Here is an 18,630-nt window from a genome sequence, read left to right on the forward strand (position 1 = left end):
GCCGGGGCAAAAGCAGAGATGTCGGTATTAATGAGGCATTAATCCCAAAGGCAGACCGACCTAGGTGCAAATGCTGCCCTGGGGTTTGTAGACTCAGTTGCAGTACTTAAGCTCCGCCTGCCTCTTTCCTCCTTCCTCTCTCTCTGAGAGAAGCCATCTCACCAGGGTTATGAGGAAAGCCCTGGAACAGAACACAGATGGACCTGTTCTGCCAACCTTCACTCCTTTTCCTCCAGCCAGTGGTGAAGGAGATGAACATGTGGTTCCCCAGGGAATAACCCAGGGAACCACAGAAACGCTGGTCCTAAAATCTCTCTGGGCCTCTTGCCTGGCTGAGCTCTAATCTGGGCATTATTATTTTGTTCATAGGACAAAGGCCTGACAAAGCCAGTAGGGTAGCAGGGAGGTCCCTGCCCCTTCTCCCAGTGGCAGACAGCCACTAGTGTCTAATGCCCCTAGGCTGTGACTCTTGGGATGGGAGTGGGAGGGGGAGTTTAGAAGCCTCTGTCCTGGGCTGTTTGCCAAGGCCAGGGCAGGGTGAGGGAGAAGGGCCGGGTAGCTGGGCAGGGGGACAGGGGGGTAGTCCCACATGACCAGCCAAGAGGGTCCTTGGCTTCACACAGGATAGAAATCAAACATAAGCCAGGGGTGCCTGGGTGGCTCAGCGGTTTAAGTGTCTGACTTCGGCCTAGGTCATGATCTCCCTGGTCCCAGGTTTGAATCCCGTGTCGGGCTCTGTGCTGACAGCTCAGAGCCTAGAGCCTGCTTTAGATTCTGTATCTCCCTCCCTCTCTCTTTTCGTCCCTCACTCACACTCTGTCTTTTTCTCTCAAAAATAAATAAACATTTAAAAAACAAAAACAAAAAAAAATCAAACACAAGCCAGAAAAACTGCGATCAGTTTACTGAATAGTGTAAGTGACAGGTAGAGACTAGCAGACGGAGTGTCTGGGAAACTTGGAAAGGAAAGGAGACTGAGTCTCGGTGTTGATGGGATTAGGGATTTATATTGGAAAGGGGTCTAGGGTGCGTGTTCCTTCGGGAATCCAGGGGAGGGTCTGATGAAAGGCTAGTGTCAGATGAACAATAGATGCTGTTCCATAAATTATTGAAGATAAGAGTATTGATGCCAGTGTCACCCAAGGTTTGTTTGAAGCTAATGTCCTGGAACATGTTTGGGATCTGGCTCCTAAGTGTTATCAGGTGTTTGGGACCTAGGACAAAACTCAGAGGATGATTAAGTTGCTTGTCCCTTCAAGTGGGAACATTGCTTCTTTGGCTTATTCAGAAATGGGGTCTAGCAGAAAAACAGCCGAGACAGAGTCATTTATATATCTATATATAATATTCGTATATTATATATGTATAATATATATAAATTCATATTCTATTATATATATTTTATTTATACATGTTCTATGTGTGGTGTGCGCATATATATATATAAACTCTATACCCAACGTGGGGCTTGAACTCACAACCATGAAATCAAGAGTCGCTTGCTCCAGTGACCGAGCCAGCCAGGAGCCCCCGACAGAGCCATTCTAAAATGGAGTCCCTTGCAAAAAATACAAAAATAAAATAAAATGGAGTTCCTTCGGCTTCCCTACCTCATCTTGCCATCTCACCCTACCCCACCCCCACCCTCTGCCACAGTCTTTGATGCTCCTGGCCACGATGACGTCCAGACTGGAACTTCTGGAAACTCCCTCTGTGGTAGCTTGTGTGACAGTTAAAAATGTGGGTTTTGGAGCAGATAGACCTGCCCTGGAATCTTGGCTAGGCAGCCTGGTAGCTGCATTACCTTGAGCAGATCCGCTCTCTAGGCTTATTTCCTCATCTGTAAAAAAAAAAAAAAAAAAAAAAAAAAGTTTGAAATAATAGCAAATCCCTCATGCCATCATTGTGAAGATGGAATGAGATTATTGGAGTTAAGGTCTGGCTCTGTGGCTGGCCCCTCACCCCGCTTTCGCTTGAATACTGTTCAGTCTCCTGCAGTTCCTAAACGTTTTCTGAGCGATGTGTGCCAGGTTCTTTGGAGACAGTAGTGAACCGGACACATGCTCTGCTCTCAGGTGGCCCCCAATCTAGGGATGGAGACTGACCCTGCGGGTAGTGCTAAACAGGGGCTGCTGGACACAAAGGTGGCACAGGCTTCCTGATGCAGTGCTACCTTGTCACTTCCTGTCACATCATAGCACTTTTGATAGCTTCTCATTATGTGCTTGTTTATTGTCCGTTTCTCCCCTCTGGAATGTCAGTTCTGTGATAAAGGAGTCCTTGTCCACCTTGTCTGGAACAGTAGGGGCCAGTGACTATTTGTGGAATAAAGTAAACTGTGTCAGCAAGTGGAGGTCTGGAGGTCGGAGTTGGTGTCGTGAAAAAGGAAGGCTAGGTGAGAGTTGAAAAGTGTTCTAAGTAGAACATAAGATACAAAGAAGCAAAAGGCTTGGGAGTGGGGAGGATCAGAAAGCAAGAAGAAAGGTGTGAAGTAGAGATGAGGCTGGAGTTTGATATCCAGGAATTAGGATTTTGTCTAGTAAGCAGTCGGGAGCCACTGAAAGCTTAAGTGGGTTACACGGATTGGTTACATTTATGTTTAAAAAAGAAGGGAAGAAGGGAGGGAGCCAGGAAGGAAAGAAGAAAGGAAGGGAGGATGAAAGGCCAGCTGCCACTGCATGGAGACTGAAATTGGAGAGGGCAATAGTAATGAGTCGAGTTCAATTACAAGGTTAGTGTCAGGCGTTCCGGCCAGAAACAATGGAAGCCTGGCGGAGAAGGATTCTGAATAGAGAGATTTTTTTTTTTTAAACAGTATGAATGAAGGGAGGAGTCAAGAATGCCGCCTCGTTTCTGGCTTATATGATTGGGTGGCTTTAGGTGTCACTCAAGAAGATAGGCCGCACTGGAGGTGGGGCATAACTGAAAGGAACGCCCCTCCATGCCCCGCCCATTGGCGGTAGGATGGCGTCGATTGGCTCTTTCGAGGAGCGCGCCAAAAACTGACGGGGGCAGGTGGGAGGTGTGTCCCTGCGTCATTACCGGGAAGCTTCCGGGACGCCCTTTCCCGGCCTCCCCAGAGCCGGAACTTCCGGCCGCCGCCGCCATTTTGACTTCCCGACCTTGGGCTACTGTTGGCCACTGTCTGCAGTCATTCCTTGCGGTCATGTCTGTACTGACCCCGCTGCTGCTGAGGGGCCTGACAGGCCTAACCCGGCGGCTCCCGGTGCAGCGTGCTCAGATCCATTCCAAGCCTCCGCAGGAGCAGCTCGGGACCATGGTGAGGAGTGGGCCGGGAAAGGCACGGGAGGTGCAGCGAGCCAGACTGGGGGTCCCGCGGCGAGTTCGGGGATGGCCGGTGTGGGGTGCTGCCCCTCGGCGGCCCTGAGAGTGCCCTGCACCTCGCGGCCCGCAGCCTAGGAGGGAGCAGCAGTGGTTTGGGGGTGTCTGGAGGGCGCGAATGAGAGGGACAGTACCCGGGCGACAGTTGGGGCTCATTCAACACCAAATCTCGCTCGATTCAGCATATTTCTGTCGCTTACGTGCAGTGCAGCCTCGAGCCCTTAGCCCTCTCTGAGCCTGTTTACTCATCGGCTCATGGGGGTTGCGTAACGACTGTCAGCGGCGGTAATGGTTGTTACCACTATTAATGATTAGGGAAGGTGGGTCTTTGTAATTTCCAGAAATGTGGGAGTTTAACCCTTAACGACTCTCACCTGTTTGGCGCTTTAGTGCATTTGCCTCAGCGGCAGAACTCCGCCTCGAATGCGAGTCTTCAGAATCCAGGCTATTGGGCCCCAGTTAGGAGCAGAGCCTGAAGGGCAGCTGCGATTGAGGAAATAATAGTGATAATAGTTGCAGCTGGCATCTGCCGAGTGCCCACTGCCTGCCAGACACCGCCCAGACTGCTGCGCTGGTCCCGGTGACCCTGAGAAGAAATGATCATCATCTCGGTTTCGTGGTGGAGGGAACTGAAATTTAGGAGCACCGTATCCACTTGTCAGCAGCCAAACCTTCAGTGGTAGAGAAGGAATTTGAACTCAAGTCTGACTCCCAAGTTGTGCTGTGATCTTTACTGCAGTAGGAAATGTGGAGGTTTTTATCCCTAGCCTTAGAGGTTGAATAGCAGTCCTGGAAAGGAGAAGGGAAGAGAGATGTTGTTAAGATTTTATTTTTAAGTAAGCTCTACACCCAGAGTGGGGCCCCAACTCGCAGTCCTGAGATCAAGGGCCGCATGATCTGACTGAGCCAGCCTGGCACCCTGAGGAGAGGGGTTTTTAAAGGCAAAGGAGGAGAGGTGCATTTTTAGGGTTATCAGCCTGTGCATGGTTCCTGGATCCCAATAGATCAAACAGGTTTAACTCTTTGTTCCTGTCCCTTTGCTTTATCATCTCGTGGTGGATTTCTCTATGGATCGTAACACAGGCTGGCCCCACTCCCATATCTGACCCTTCACCTCAAGGCCTAGAGTGGGCCTTGGATCTGCTATGCCCCTCCTCTGAAGCCTGAATCCTGACTCCTTGAAAGGGGCTTTCTGCTGCCTGGTAAGCCTAGGGGAATTCTTACTCTGCGGGTTCCTTCTTTCTTGTGGTCTGTAGGAAGTCGCCATCGGGCTCACCTCCTGCTTCGTGTGTTTCCTCCTGCCGTCGGGCTGGGTCCTGTCACATCTGGAGAGCTACAAGAAGCGGGAGTGAAGGGGGCTGGCCTGTCCCTCACCCTGTGACCTGACCACCCCTGGCCTCATCCCGATCAGGTCTGCTGCATTCCTGGCCGGCCCTCCCTGGATCATGTCCTTCAATTACAGCGACCTCTTCTGCAATCATGACCTCTCGATGTCTCCGCGGTGACACCCTGGGACCACATGTGTTAGCGTATAAGGCCCTGCTCGGTAGGGCCCTCCTTGTAACAATAAAGTGTATTTAAACCTTGCTTCAGAAACGCATCGTGTCTTCGGCCCGGGCTCCTGCCTCTGTACTTGAGCTGAGGATGGTGTTGGGCGGGGGTGTGGCGAAGACGGCCTGGCCAGCCGCATGTCCCTGCTGGCTGGCTGTCCTGTGGTGGGTTATGCATGCCCTGCTGTCCTTGCCGCCTGGAGGTGGAGGGAGCTTCCCCTGCGTGCTTTCCTGTGTTTCAGCGTTTTCTGGCTTCCTGGGAAAACAAATCCTGTCGTCCTTGGGCCACCTTTCCTTGCTCCTCCCGTCTGGCTCCCCGGTCGTGCCAAGCTCGGGGCCGCGCCGTGCATGGGTGTCCGTGTTCTGTCTTTCTCGCTGGGTCCAGCCCTGCAGCCGGAAGCCCTCACTGTGGGTGCAGGCTTCCCCTCGCTCCTCGGCTGTGGGCTCCCACTGTTTCTCAGGAGCTTCTTGGTTCTTCCCAGTCGGAAGGTGGGCGCTTTATCTCTTTCATGTCAGCCCCAGGGCCCCCTTTTAGCCTTCTATCCGGAAATGCCAATGGACTGGCCGCCTTCCTCGTGCTGCCTGCCTGTTTCCCTGTCTCCTGCCTTTCTTGGCCTGGAGAATTTGCTGCTCCTCCAATCCCAGGGCCCTTCCTCAGGGATGCTTCCTGCGGGGGCGGGGGAGGGGTGCTGGGGGGGTACCTCCGCAGGTGGGATGATGCATTAAAGTGCTCCACACCGGATAACGTGGTAGGTCCATTTCCTGCCCGTGACTCCTTCCCTGAGGGGTACGGACTTGGTTGTCTGCCTCCTGCGAGGCTTTCCTGCCACACAAACCAGGCTTTATGTCTGGGCCTCAAGGGACGGGGCCGAGAGTGCCGGGAGGTTGTGCAGGTTGGGCTGTTGGCCAGGGGAGGGGGAGAGCCCATGTAGGATCCGAAGGGCCGGGCTGGGTCGGCTGAGCAAGGGGCATCCACCAGTCACCTGCTGGTACCTCGAGAGCCCTTGTCTCTGGCGGGGAGGGACCTCTTGGCTGCATCCTCCCAAACAACAGGGTCGCTCCTGTCTTGCGCCTCACTCTGAGAGGCTTTGCTGTTCACACTTCCCGAGCAGAGGGCTCTGAGCTACTTGGCTCTTGGTTGGCTCAGGGTTCCGGTGGGCACAGATCAGGCCTTGGAGCTGCCGTGAAGCAAGAACCTGACCCCAGAAGAGAATGGTCTGGAGTTTCTAAGATGACACCACTGCCCTGACAAGAGTTTTCATTGGGTGTCCCCCATTTTTGGGCCCCTGGAGCCTAGAGGGCCACAGTGGTCCCCTTGTCCCAGAAGGACAACTCCAGCCCAAAGCTGTGCATCTCCAGCCACTGCTCAAGTTGATGGGAAACCAGTGGTTATGGGCAAGTCCTTTAGGGCCCCCGAGTCTGAGAAGGCCCTTAGCAAGCCCATCAGCAACTCTGGCTCTTGCTCTCCCCCAGCTTGCTCGGTCCCACGGCATACGTGGGGGTGGACGAGAGAGTGGAGGGTGCAATCATGCTTGAACCCCATCCTCCCCTTGGTCCCCAGTGTGGCCACTAGGTCTGAAATCTGGTCACCATTCAGTGTCCCTCTCCCATTCTTAACCAGACTGGGGCTCTGGGTCCATTCCCTCCAGAGACACAAGGCTTCTTGTACTTCCACATAATACCTTATGAGTCCCTGCTGTGGGTCCTGTCGGATCCGGAGTCTGGAGGAGTAGGTGTGTTTGGCCCCGGGAGTGCACCCTGGGTCGGGAGAGGCTGCAGTCCCGGTAGATGCTATAATGTCAAGAAAAGTACTGAGAGTCAGGAGGCCTGGGTTTGAGACCTGGCTTGGTCATTTATTACCTGACCTTGGTCAAGTCAGTTAGCCTCTGAGTCTCAGTTTTCATGCTCGTAAAATGACGGTGACGTGGAAGGCGGGAAAACGTCCCCTCAAAGAGGTCCATGCCCTCGTGCCTGGACTTTGCAGGTGTGCTGAAAGTGAAGCATGTTGAGATGGGAGATTCCCCGCTGTAATCACAGGTGTCCTTAGGGTGGACAGGAAAAGCAGGTGATGAGTGTCTCAGAGATGCCACCTGAGAAGGACTTCCCCCACTGTTGCTGGCTTTGAAGATAGTGGGTCATGAATTAAGGAACGCCATGGCCTCTGGAAGCTGAGGACAGCCCCCGGTTTATAGCCAGCAAGAACACGAGGACCTTAATCCTACAGCTGCAAGGAGCCGAATCCCCAACAACCGGCATGAATCGCAGCAGATTCTCAGAGCTTCCAGAAGGGAACACAGCCTGCAGATACCTTGCTTTCAGTCTGGTGAAACCCATACCAGACTTCTGACTCTAGAACTGTCAAACTCTACATTTGCTTTGTTTTAAGCCACTAGATTGGTGATTTGTTACGGCAGCAACAAGGAGACTAACACACTGTCCTCCCTGTGCCATGAGGCTCACATGGGAGGGGCTGGCTCCAGTGGGTCGGATCCTCAACAGACAGAGGTGAATTGGAATGTGAACCATTTACAGGAGGACAGTGCCCAAATGAGGAGTGTGGGGATTGTGGGTCTGGTGTGTGTGTGGGGGGGCTCTCCGTTGGCCATCACCACCCGCTCTAATTGCTTTCTGCTCTAGGTGGCCTGGACCCTGCAGGCAAGTATCAACTGAGCTAGCAGCGTCCAACGTGTAACCCCTGCTCGGCTTCACCAGTCTGCCCTCTGCACCATCAAAGCCTCTCTAGACCATGACCGTGGAGTGGACTGTCTGTGGACCATCATGGGTTCCGGTGGCAACAGCTCTAGAGGTTCTCTTGGGGCCGGCGCGCCCCAGCTCCTCCCATCTGGGCAGATGCCGGACTCCCAAGCCCGCCTTGGGAGGGATTACCGACCCCTCATCTGTGGTCCACCTTGAAGCCTTTCTCCTGGCCATGGCCTCCCTGGGGGACTGTGGCTGTCCTAGGACCTGTGCTGGGTCATTGTACGTGGCCTCCCCCACCGCCCCCAGAGGTGAGAGTGGGTTGTGGGCCTGGGAGCCATGGGGCCCCCTACAGCCTCCATGCTGTTCCGTAAACTCTCCCTCTGGGGCTGAGCTTTCAGTCTGGGTCCTGGTATGGAGTCTCTTCTCCCTCCACCTGACAGATTCCTTCACACATGGACGTGGGGTGTGCCGGCAGGACTAGGAGGAGGCGTCTGCCCTGTCAGTACAATGGAAAATAAAGTCCTCTGCCGTTTGTCACCTTTGTGACTGTATTTAACAGCAGTCCGAACCCAAGTGCGAACATGACGTGTCTCGATCCAAGACCCGGCAGTCAGGGCCAGCAGCACTGGACCATTTCCGGATTTGGTAAATTGGGAGATGGAGATAAACACCTGGAGCTATGCTGGTGACTTCCTGGCAAACATGTAATTGGACTTCAGATGCTTAGGATAGAGAATCAGAGCCCATTTTAAAATGGTAAGAGTAATAGAAGAGACGGAGTGAGGGTAAGAAAACAGTTATTAACTGCCAAATAGATCAGCATGGAGAAGACTGGGCAAAAGTTGACCATCCTGGGCTAGGCTAAGAGCCAAAGCCTCCGTCTGGCTGTTTCCTTCCAATTTTTTTTTTTTTTTAAAGATTTTATTTTTAAGTAATCTCTACACAAAACGTGGGGCTCAAACCCACAACCCCAGGATCAAGAGTCTCACATTCCACCGACTGAGCCACCCAGGCGCCCCTGTACATCGGTTTTTCAAGCCCACAACCCCCAGGAGGGAGGTATTTACTTGGTGTTAGCAGCCTGGCTGTGGTCCAGCACAGGCTCACCACTGGGATTCCTTCTGACTCTTCAGAGGAGAGTGAGAGGAGAGGAGAGGATTTACCAAATCCGGTGTTCCCTGTCCTGACCATTAGTCCGGAACCCGGCTCCCCGTGTCCCTTTATGCCTCATCGACTCCCTGGTCAAAATAAGAGGGCATAGAGTTGAAGTTGTCTTATAGCACTTTTCAAGACTTTGAAAAGCCAAATAGAAATCATGTCATCAACGGTCTTAGCTCTCCATTTAAGAATACTGCTTCTCACTGAAGATCTGACTGCCAGTGAAGAGATTTCAATGTTAACACTGAGAAAAGGAATGAACATTTTGGCAAGCGTGGGTCCAAACAGGGTGGACCCTTTGCTTTCCTGAGCTTAGAAGCAACGCCAAGGCTCAATGATCCAATAAATAATTTGCAGTGTTGCCGGAATACAAATTTGGCATTTGCAGTGATGCGGTGACAAGGCCACCGTGGGCTGTGTGGTGAGCCCAGGCACCAGGGGCACCTACCCCAGGACAGGAGGTAGCTCATGAAATGAAGAAGGCCCTCGACAGTGAAACGTTGGCAAACTGAGCCACATGCTGTAACTTCTCTCAACAACAGCATCTTTAACATCCAAAGCCTTGCCGCTTAATTTTTTTTTAAGTAATTCTCTATCCCAAAACGGGGTGCACACTCACCACCCCAAAATCAAGAGTCATGTGCTCTACTGATGGAACCAGCCTGGCACCCCAGCCTTGCCACTTTTTAAGCTTTTTATTTTTGGATAATTCACAGGCAATTTTAATAGGCTACACAGATCCCATGTACCTTTTACATTGATAAATCTTGCAAAATGATAGTACAGCATAAACCAGGGGTTCACAGTCAAGATATAGGACATTTCAGGGGTGCCTGGCTGGCTCAGTCCGTGGAGCAAACGACTCTTTAATCTCGGGGTTGTGAATTTCAGCCCCACGTTGTAGAGAGATTCCTTACAAATAAAATCTTAAGGGGTGCCTCCTGGGTGGTTCAGTTGGTTAAGCATCTGGCCCTCTGTTTCCGCTCAGGTCATGATCTCACGGTTGGTGGGATCAAGTCCCGCAACAGACTCTGGGCTGACAGCAGAGCCTGCTTGGGATTCTCTCTCTTCCTCTCTGTCCCTCCCCTGCTTGCGTGAGCTCTCTCTCAAAATAAATAAACTTAAAAAAAAAAAAAAAAGAACATCTCCATTTCCACAAGGATCTCACATCCAATTCCCTCCGCTCCCCCTCCCTCAGCCCGTGGCAACTACTAATCTGTTTTCCATTTTTATCAACTTAAAAAAAAAAAAAAAAAAAAGACTGCTTTTCTCATAACCAGAAAGGCACAGAGTCTAAAGTTAGGTCCCAAGACTTTGGTCTTGACCCAAAGGGACATGTACTCCCTGCCGGAACGGGACACCAAAGTCAGAAGCGAGGCTCAGTGGAACCGAACGGTGATGTGCTGGGGCTCGCATGTTAGCACGATTGCGTCTCCTCGGCCAGGTTCTCCTCACTGCAATCGCTGCCAAGAATTCTGGAGTGATTTTAACTTCATCTTCCCACTGATCTCAGTAACACAATCCGCTCTTCAAACTCCAGTGAAAAGAAATCCGAATTGGCTCCGGGAAGCCTCTTACCACCGGAACTTTGGGAATAGGGAAGATGGTGGGGGGGTGGGCGGGGCGGCCGCCACACCTGACAGCGAGCCTCACAGGTGACTCCGCCGGAGGGGATCCCGTCGCTAGGGGCGTTGCCAAGGAGGGGCCACGAGGAGGGGCTCTCTTCCGGGAGGAGGGCAACTGCTAACCCGGAAGCGGTCGACAGTGCGGCGCTGTTTAAAGATGGCGGCGGAGGAACCTCAGCAGCAGAAGCAGGAGCCGCTGGGCAGCGACTCCGAAGGTACTGAGCAAGGGAAGGCCGTCCGGCCCGGGCTAGCACGGGCGATGCCAGGTCGCCGGTTCCCGCAGAGGCTGGGGGCGGGGCCGCCGGAGGCTGGGGGCGAAACGCACGGACTGCCCCTTCTTCCGCCGCCGCCACCTCCCCTCCCCCTCACAATGGAAGGAGCCGTCGCCGCGACCCCCGGACAGCCGGGCGAGCTGGCCGGCGAGCGAGCGAGCGGGGCGGGCCCAGGCCCGCGGCTCTTTCCCATCGCGCGCACCCGGGGCGGGGCCTGGGCCGTCCCGCCCCGCCCCCAGCCCCTCCACGCCGGCCGCGGGGCTCCCGGGTCCCCATCCCTCCTGTCCCAGTCCCTGCAGTCAGGCCGGGGCCTAGGCCGGAGCCTGCCCCCCGCCCCCCCGCCGCCTTTTCCAGAGCAGTCTGCGCCCGGGAGGGCGTCGAGTTACGCCGGGCCGCGGAGCACAAAGGACTGGGCGGGCCGCTCGGGATGCTGCGGGCGGTCAGGGGTTGTGAGCGGCCGCGGTGTGTGCCCCTGAGGCCTGCAGCCTTCGTTTCTGGTAGAGCCCCCTCTTCTGGCCTTGCAGCCCCTTTCCGCCTGCCTAGGCATTGTTTTCCTACACCTCTGGAGTTGGACCTTTCAAAACCGGTGCCACCCTCTTTCCACCCATGGTTAGGCCCTGGGGACTGAGTGGGTCACTTGGGGGTGGGTGGGACAGCCCTGTCCCGATGTAGGGGATTAGTCCGGGCCCAGCTGAGGATCAGGGATGCTCTGGCTCAAAAGGATTGGCCTGAAAAGTCATTCAGCACACACACCTCCTTCTAACCAGACACTTGAGAGACTGAATGCTGGGGGACGCAGGCCCCCAGAAGAGACTTGTTCAGGATCACATAAGTTAAGAAACAGCCAGGACCAGAATTCAGGTCTCCTGGCTCCTGGCCAGTGGCTGAGGAGGGTGGGGTCCACCAGTGGATCTGCCAGTTCACTGGTGAACACTTCACAGTTTGCCTCCAAGGTCCCACCTCCTTCTCTTAACATTTCAATAGCGGGGAGAAAGGTAGTGGTATTAACCCCCTTTTATAGTTGAGGAAAGGCCTCTACAGGAAGGTAGCCGAGGAGAGGTATGATGTTCAAGAGCTCAGACTTCAGAATTAGACATACCTGGGTTTGAGCCCAGGTCTTCGCTAGTTGTGACCTCGGGCAGATCATGTCACCTGTCTGCATTATTATTATTATTTTTTTTTTATCTGTAAAACGGGCATTAAGAATACCCAGCACAGCAGAAGGAGGAAGGGTGTGACTGAGTAAAATGCAGGCTTATGGGAAGCTCTCATCCAGCCCAGAACCCTGCCTCCTCATCTCACTTCCCCCAAGAGACCCTGCCTGGCCCCAGAGCATTCTCAGGCGGCTGGGAATCGACGTTAGAAGGCGGGGGGGGGGGGGGGGGGGGGGGGGAGGGAGTGTCAGAGCTGGATGAACACACCTTGGAGCGGAGCACACCTCAGCCCCCTCCTTTTTAAAGATGAGAAAAGTAGGGGCTGGGAGGGGAAAGGACTTTGCCAAGATCACACAGTTGGTAGAGCAGGGTGTAAGTGAGATGCACACTTCCAGATTCCATGCCTGCTCTCCCTGGGCCGCTCTTGTCATTGGCCCAGCTGCCTGGAGTGGAGATAGCTGGGGCCCACTGTAATCCTTGGCTTTCTTCCTTCTTCCAGGTGTTAACTGTCTTGCTTATGATGAAGCCATCATGGCTCAGCAGGACCGAATTCAGCAAGAGGTGAGGGGCTGTGGCCAGTGGCCCTGTTGTGGGGAAGCATAGGCTGGGCCTGAGGCCTATTGTTTATCTCTGCTTTGGAAGCCTCCTCCTCTCCAAGCTGTGCTGGGTACTGGATGTCTTTACTGGGGGGTGAGGGGGGCCGTGGCAGGGGCGAGAGGACACTGTGCCACCGGGTAATTGCTCCAGCACCCCTCATTTAGGTGTTCTGGCTGTTAGGTGTGGGTCACTCCATCCACCTGCAAGAGCATGATGGATTTCCTCCCCCCTGCAGATTGCAGTGCAGAACCCTCTGGTCTCGGAGCGTCTGGAGCTTTCGGTCTTGTACAAGGAGTATGCTGAGGATGACAACATCTATCAACAGAAGATCAAGGTGGGAGCCTGGCTGAGGGGGCAGGAAAAGCCCTGGGGGCCTGCTTCAAACCTGCTCCTTGCCGGCCTGGCCTCAGAGAGGGTAGCGTGTTGGGGGAGGGGAGCTGTCTGGCTGCTGGTTCTCGAGTGTGCAGACTCTGGACTCATAAGACCTTGATTCATATCCTGACTCTGCCATACAGCAGCTGTATCCTCGGCAGGTCCTTTAGCGTCTCTGAGCTGTGGGGTCCTTTTCTGTGAAGTCAGAATGGTTGTGAGATTGGGGAGATGATGCCTGTGGGGGCTGGTGCAGACTGAGTAGGGGCTGAGGTCTCCTGCAGCTCCCTGTGGGGCTGAGGGGCAGGGTTAGCTGGGAGAGGCCGGGTTATGGCAGGGGTGGGTCCTGCAGCCCCTGGGACCTTTGTGGAGAGGTAGGTGGCGGCAGTGGGGGAAGAGACCTATGGGCCCGAGCTAGACCCAGCCGCATCACTTACAGCCCGAGGTAAGACCCTTAACCGCTTGCTCTCTCTGTGAGTCAGGACAGCGGGTATGCGTAAATGAGTGTCCGGTAGGCAGAGCCTGAGGGCTTAGTAAAGCCTTCCTTGCCTCCCATGATCAGAGATGCTTAGAACCTTCCACCTGAAAGGAGGGGCCTTGGGTTATCCATATCAGTGGCCAGGGTAGGTGGTAAACCCCGGACATAACAGTTCTGCATCAGCCCACGGCAGGCAGCGGAAGCCCCTGGGGCAAATAGGAGTGTCCATGCCTGTCACTCCGTTGTTTCTGGATCTGTTTTTCCAAAACAAGCTGGAAATAATGCTTTTGATGTAAATCTCCTGACTTCTAAGAGTAGGCAGCTAATTCAGATTTAAAATGTGTGGGCCAAACAGCACCCCTGCGGGCCAGATCCAGCCGTGTGTGGCCTGTGGTCTACTCTGACTCCTTGCTCAGAGTGTTTGTGATGTACCTATGAGGACTCTGGAGGGATGAAGGCACTGGTTTTGGGGCCTGACAGACCTGGGTTCAAGTTCTGGCTTCATTTCTGGCTGTGTGGTCTTGGGCAATGCACGGGATTTCTTGGAGCCTCTGTTATTGTTCCTATTGAGTCATTCAGCAAACATTCGAGTGTCCGCTGCGTGCTGTCTTTGCAGGATCTCTGCCTTAGTGCCCCTGTGCTGTGCGTGAGCCCGCCTCCACCCGGGGAGGATCCTAAGCCTAGACAGCAGAGCCCCAGCAGACTTGGGTGACTTGGCTGCTTTTTGGATTGGGCCCCCATGAGGATTTAGGATAGCGGACATTGGCCCTCAGTGGAGGGCCTGGCACAGGGCAGGTGCTCAGAATGATTGTAGTAGCTTTTCCAATAGCTGCCATGATTTGGCCTCTGTGTGCACCGTGTGCTGTGATTTACCGTCTCTGAGCGCATGCTGTGGGCCCGGCACTGTTTTAGGTACCGGCGGTAGAGTAATGACTGCACCCCACAAGTTCCTGCGTTCGTGAAGCTTACGTGTCCTTGTGGGAAGACACAGTAAGGCAGAGGTAACTCGGGTGTGTGCGTCAGAGGCCATCAGTGCTCTGGAGAAAGGTAAAGCAGGAAGAGGAGAAGAGGGAGTTGGAGGGCAGGTGGTGCAGGCCTTGCTGAGAAGGGGGTGTTGGAGTGACAGACTGGAAGCGGCCGGGGAACAGGCTTTGGGCCCCTGGGCGGAGTGGGGCAGGCTGGGGCAGGGGGCAGTGTGGCTGGAGCAGAGCTGGGGAGCAGGTGGGGGCTGGGAGACCGGGGCGTGTGGCCAGGGAGAGGAGGAGTATTAGCAGGTTTCTCTGGTTACTCCGGCTCCGGCTGCTGGAGCCGGAGACCTGGGAGGAGGCTCTTGCAATAAAGGCGCCAGGAGGAGGGGAGTGCCTGAGGGAAGCAGTGAGAAGCCCAGGAGACTCAGCAGATTGAGGAGCAAACCTTTGGATCTGCGTTGGATTGGACTGGGGGGAGCGGTGTGGTCAGTGGTCAGGACGTGCCCTCGGGCTGAACGAGGAGACGAGGCGGTTTGATTTTGGAGTCAAATGGGAGTTGAGGACAGAGACGGGGCAAGTGAAGAGTTCCTTTTGGGGCACCTGACTGGCTCAGTGGGTAAAGCACTTGACTCTTGATCTGGAGGTTGTAAGTTCAAGCCCCACACTGGGTGTAGAGATTACTTAAAAACAAACATTTTAAAACCAGTCAGTCACTCCCAAGACCAGTAGTGGCAAGAGACCGTGAGTATAGTTCACGAGCGGAAGCGGTCCCGGGCCCGAGTGGGGTTGTGCCGTTCCCGTGGCAGGCACCGTGTACAGGTGTGTGGTGTGCCCCTCTTGTGGCACATGGTGTCTTGAGGAAGGGTGCGGTGTGGTCTGGTGGCGGCCCTGACCTTCACAGGGTGAGGGGAGGAGGAGGACACGGCGAGGCTGGGGCATACGAGCCGAGTGAAGTGTGGAGGAGGGGGCCCGGAGGTGGTGTCGCGGGGTGGAGGGTGTCCCACGGTGGGTGACGTCCCCCCCGCCTCCCCCTTGTGGTGAATGCTGTTGAGGGGCCAGTCTGGGGAGGAGTGGGCTTGGCCCTCGGACTTAGGAAAGGCATGTGTGACCTTGACTAAAGGCTGCTTGGGGAGTTAGTAGCAGAAAAGTGGACACGGTGAGCGCAGACAACTTCCGGAGCAGCTTCGCTCTAAAGGAGAACGGAGAGGTTGGGTGGGAGCCGGGAAGGAGTTCATGTGAAGCAGAGGAGTTTTGTTCTTTAAGCAAGAATTAGCCTTGTGGTGTTTGTATGCCGCTGAGTCTGACCAGGAGGGAGAGGAAAACTGATGGATGCAGGAGGAGGGGGAGGCTTCCTGGAATGCTGGCCTTGAGCCCGAGGGCTCTGATGTGGCCCAGAGGGGCGGCCTCGTAGCAGCCCCAGACCCTCCGGGGAATCAGGAGAGAAGGCCGCGGGCGGGTGTGTTGGTTGGTGCTAAGGGCTTCTGGGTGAAAGTCCTCAGAAAGGAAGCAAGGTCATTGGAAAGGTGGGCAGGGGGTAGTGGGTGGAGGAGAACGGAGAAGGCCTGAACTAGGCCGGGGCCTGCTTGCTGGCAGTGCCGATGGGCCACCCGTGTGGGGAGGTTTGGCAGACAGGAAATCCCACCACGTTTGGGGAGGAAACCGGAGATGGAACAGGGCAGGGTAGCGTTTAGAAGGAGACCAGGCCTTGGGGCGCCCGGGTGGCTCAGTCGGTTAAGCATCCATCTTTGGCTCAGGTCGTGGTCTCACGGTTCATGAGTTCGAGCCCCACGTGGGGCTCTGTGCTGACAGCTCAGAGCCTGGAGCCTGCTTCAGATTCTGTGTCTCCCTTTCTCTCTGCCCCTCCCCGACTCACACTCTGTCTCTGTCTTTCTCTCTCAAAAATAAACATTAAAAAAAGGGAGACGAGGGCCGCTGGTTCCCGCGGGACTGCTTGGTGTGGAGCCCGGCGCTGCACCCCCGTCCTAATTTGTTGGCCCTGGACTCTTGGCGTGCCTTGAAAGACTGTCCTCTGAAAAGCTGTGTTGGACGAGGACTGATTGATATGCCCGTTTTTCTGCACAAACAGCCCTGCGAGCCCAGCAGTGTGGCATACCTGGTGGCTGGGGACAACTTTGGTGACCCGTGCAGCCAGTGTGCCCATAAGGGCACAGTTTCCCGAGGCCTTGGGGGTTCCAGTCAGCGGGTCTCTAGGTGACTGGCAAAGCTGGGTCAGCAGCCAAGGATGGCCGGTGGTCCCTTGGAGCTTAGTCGTCCCCGCTGTGGGGCGACCTTTGTTGGGGGCGGCCGGGGGTGGGGGGGCGGTTCTCTGGTCCACTCTGGTTCTGGCCTGATGTTGATGGGCATGGGGTGGTGGGGGGTGGCGGCTGCCTCTTTCCAGGACCTCCACAAAAAGTACTCGTACATCCGCAAGACCAGGCCCGATGGAAACTGCTTCTATCGAGCTTTTGGATTCTCCCACTTGGAGGCGCTGCTGGATGACAGCAAGGAGTTGCAACGGTAAGGATGCTGGCCACTCGGGCGCCACAGGAGGTGGGCGATGGCTCCAGGAAGGGCCCCCGGGGCTCCCTCCCGCGCTCAGTGACCGGGAGGTGCCCAGACAGTGGCTGGGCTCTTGCTTTGGTCTTCTGAGCTGGGGGTGGGGGTGGGGGGCAGCGCTGGCCGGTTCCCCCAGTTCTGCGCCGGCCTCTCTGCTGGCCGAGGAGCCCACGCTGGCCTCCCTCTCCCTCCCACCCATAGGTTTAAGGCCGTGTCTGCCAAGAGCAAAGAGGACCTGGTGTCCCAGGGCTTCACCGAGTTCACAATTGAGGATTTCCACAACACGGTGAGCCCAGCCGCCCCCGTCGCCCTCTCGGCCGGGGTGGAGGTCGGGTGGCCTGGCCGTGGCGGGGTTGACCCATCTCCTCCTCCTTCGTTGTGCCCTCTGTGCCCTGTGGGTGGCAGTTCATGGACCTGATCGAGCAGGTGGAGAAGCAGACCTCCGTAGCCGACCTGCTGGCCTCCTTCAATGACCAGAGTACCTCGGACTACCTGGTGGTGTACCTGCGGCTGCTCACGTCAGGCTACCTGCAGCGCGAGAGCAAGTTCTTCGAGCACTTCATCGAGGGTGGGCGGACCGTCAAGGAGTTCTGTCAGCAGGTGCCGTCCCTCCCCTTTCTCTCTTATCTCAGGGTGGGGGCACCAGGGCGGGGGGGTGGGCGTGTATGCAAGGGCGACGTGCTGAGAGCCGGACCCGGCCCCCTCCCTGTGCCGCAGGAGGTGGAGCCCATGTGCAAAGAGAGTGACCACATTCACATCATCGCGCTGGCCCAGGCCCTCAGCGTCTCCATCCAGGTGGAATACATGGACCGCGGCGAGGGCGGCACCACCAACCCGCACATCTTTCCCGAGGGCTCCGAGCCCAAGGTCTACCTTCTCTATCGGCCCGGACACTACGACATCCTCTACAAATAGGGCTGGCCCTGGCCTGCCACTGCCCTGCCTGCCCTCCCCTCTGCCAGGCGCTAGACATGTACAGAGGTTTTTTGTGGTTGTAAATGGTCATACTTCACTCCCCTCCTCCCCCCGTCACACGACCTTCCACATTTTATTAAAGGGGATGCTGGTGGTGAGTCGCGTGTGTGCGTGTCCCTGCTCTGCTGCTGCCCGCCTGGCTGCTATGTGTCTGGCTGCCCCCTCCTCCCTCCCGCCAGGTGGGTTCTTCTCGACCTTCCACCTGTCCGTGTCCAAGCCTCCCCACCAGGAGCAGTTTTGAGGGGGCTAGGCCTCTGGGGGACCCCTCCTGGTTACTGGGGTTCCGCTTCCTTCCCTTCCGGCACCCACCCCCCTTCCCTCCTTAGCTGGCCCGGGGGCTTCCATGAGAATCTTGGAAGTTCCCTGGGGACTTGCCCAGGGACCGAGGATCACCCAGGCTTCGAGCTGCTCCCTCGTAGGCCCTGACCTGACTGCACCTCTCTGTGCCGGTCAGGGCCCCAGACCTGAGCTGCCTGCCCTCCCATCAGGGGTCCGCATGGTCCAGTCCTGGGTGGAGAGGGCTGACGTGATGGGGCCTGGCTCAGGGCAGGTGGAGGAGCTGGGGCACCCCAGTGTACCCCCAAGTGGTGCCAACCTGGTGGGGGAAGGGTAGCCTTCAAGTCTGCGTGTGGTCCACGGTCCCGAGGTCTAGGCAGGGCTTGCCAGGCCACCGTTCCTCCCCCGCCCCTCCCCCTGCCTGTGCCTGCTTTGCACCCCCTCTGCTTGGGCCACGGTGTCTCTGCATTGCCTTCCTTTCTGCCTTCACCTCTCTTCTTCCCTCACCCCAGCACACATGGGGTCTTGGCCCCCAGGCTGTGAGCTCCTTGGGGGCAGGCCCTCAATAAATGTGAAGTGCTGCTGCCCACCTCTGCGGTCCGGCCCGTGC

At 55.9% G+C, this 18,630-nt stretch overlaps 2 protein-coding genes across 2 annotated transcripts; both read left to right on the forward strand.

Moving 5' to 3' along the window:
* Positions 1–3,101: 3,101 nt before the first annotated feature.
* On the forward strand, positions 3,102–4,929 carry LOC124505060 (cytochrome c oxidase subunit 8A, mitochondrial). The gene is made up of 2 exons (XM_047070807.1): positions 3,102–3,280; positions 4,599–4,929. The coding sequence occupies exons 1-2, from the start codon at positions 3,167–3,169 to the stop codon at positions 4,692–4,694; spliced, it is 210 nt and encodes a 69-aa protein (XP_046926763.1). The 5' UTR covers positions 3,102–3,166; the 3' UTR covers positions 4,695–4,929.
* Positions 4,930–10,516: 5,587 nt separating this feature from the next.
* Positions 10,517–18,609, forward strand: OTUB1 (OTU deubiquitinase, ubiquitin aldehyde binding 1). Its single transcript, XM_047071229.1, has 7 exons — positions 10,517–10,590; positions 12,301–12,362; positions 12,634–12,732; positions 16,612–16,730; positions 16,971–17,055; positions 17,175–17,369; positions 17,487–18,609. The coding sequence occupies exons 1-7, from the start codon at positions 10,533–10,535 to the stop codon at positions 17,682–17,684; spliced, it is 816 nt and encodes a 271-aa protein (XP_046927185.1). The 5' UTR covers positions 10,517–10,532; the 3' UTR covers positions 17,685–18,609.
* The last annotated feature ends 21 nt before the right edge of the window (positions 18,610–18,630 follow it).

The sequence above is a fragment of the Lynx rufus genome, unplaced genomic scaffold, assembly GCF_022079265.1.
Source record: "Lynx rufus isolate CCGP_SWC_20201006 ecotype Redwood Valley unplaced genomic scaffold, mLynRuf1.p SCAF_9, whole genome shotgun sequence".
Lineage (NCBI taxonomy): Eukaryota > Metazoa > Chordata > Mammalia > Carnivora > Felidae > Lynx > Lynx rufus.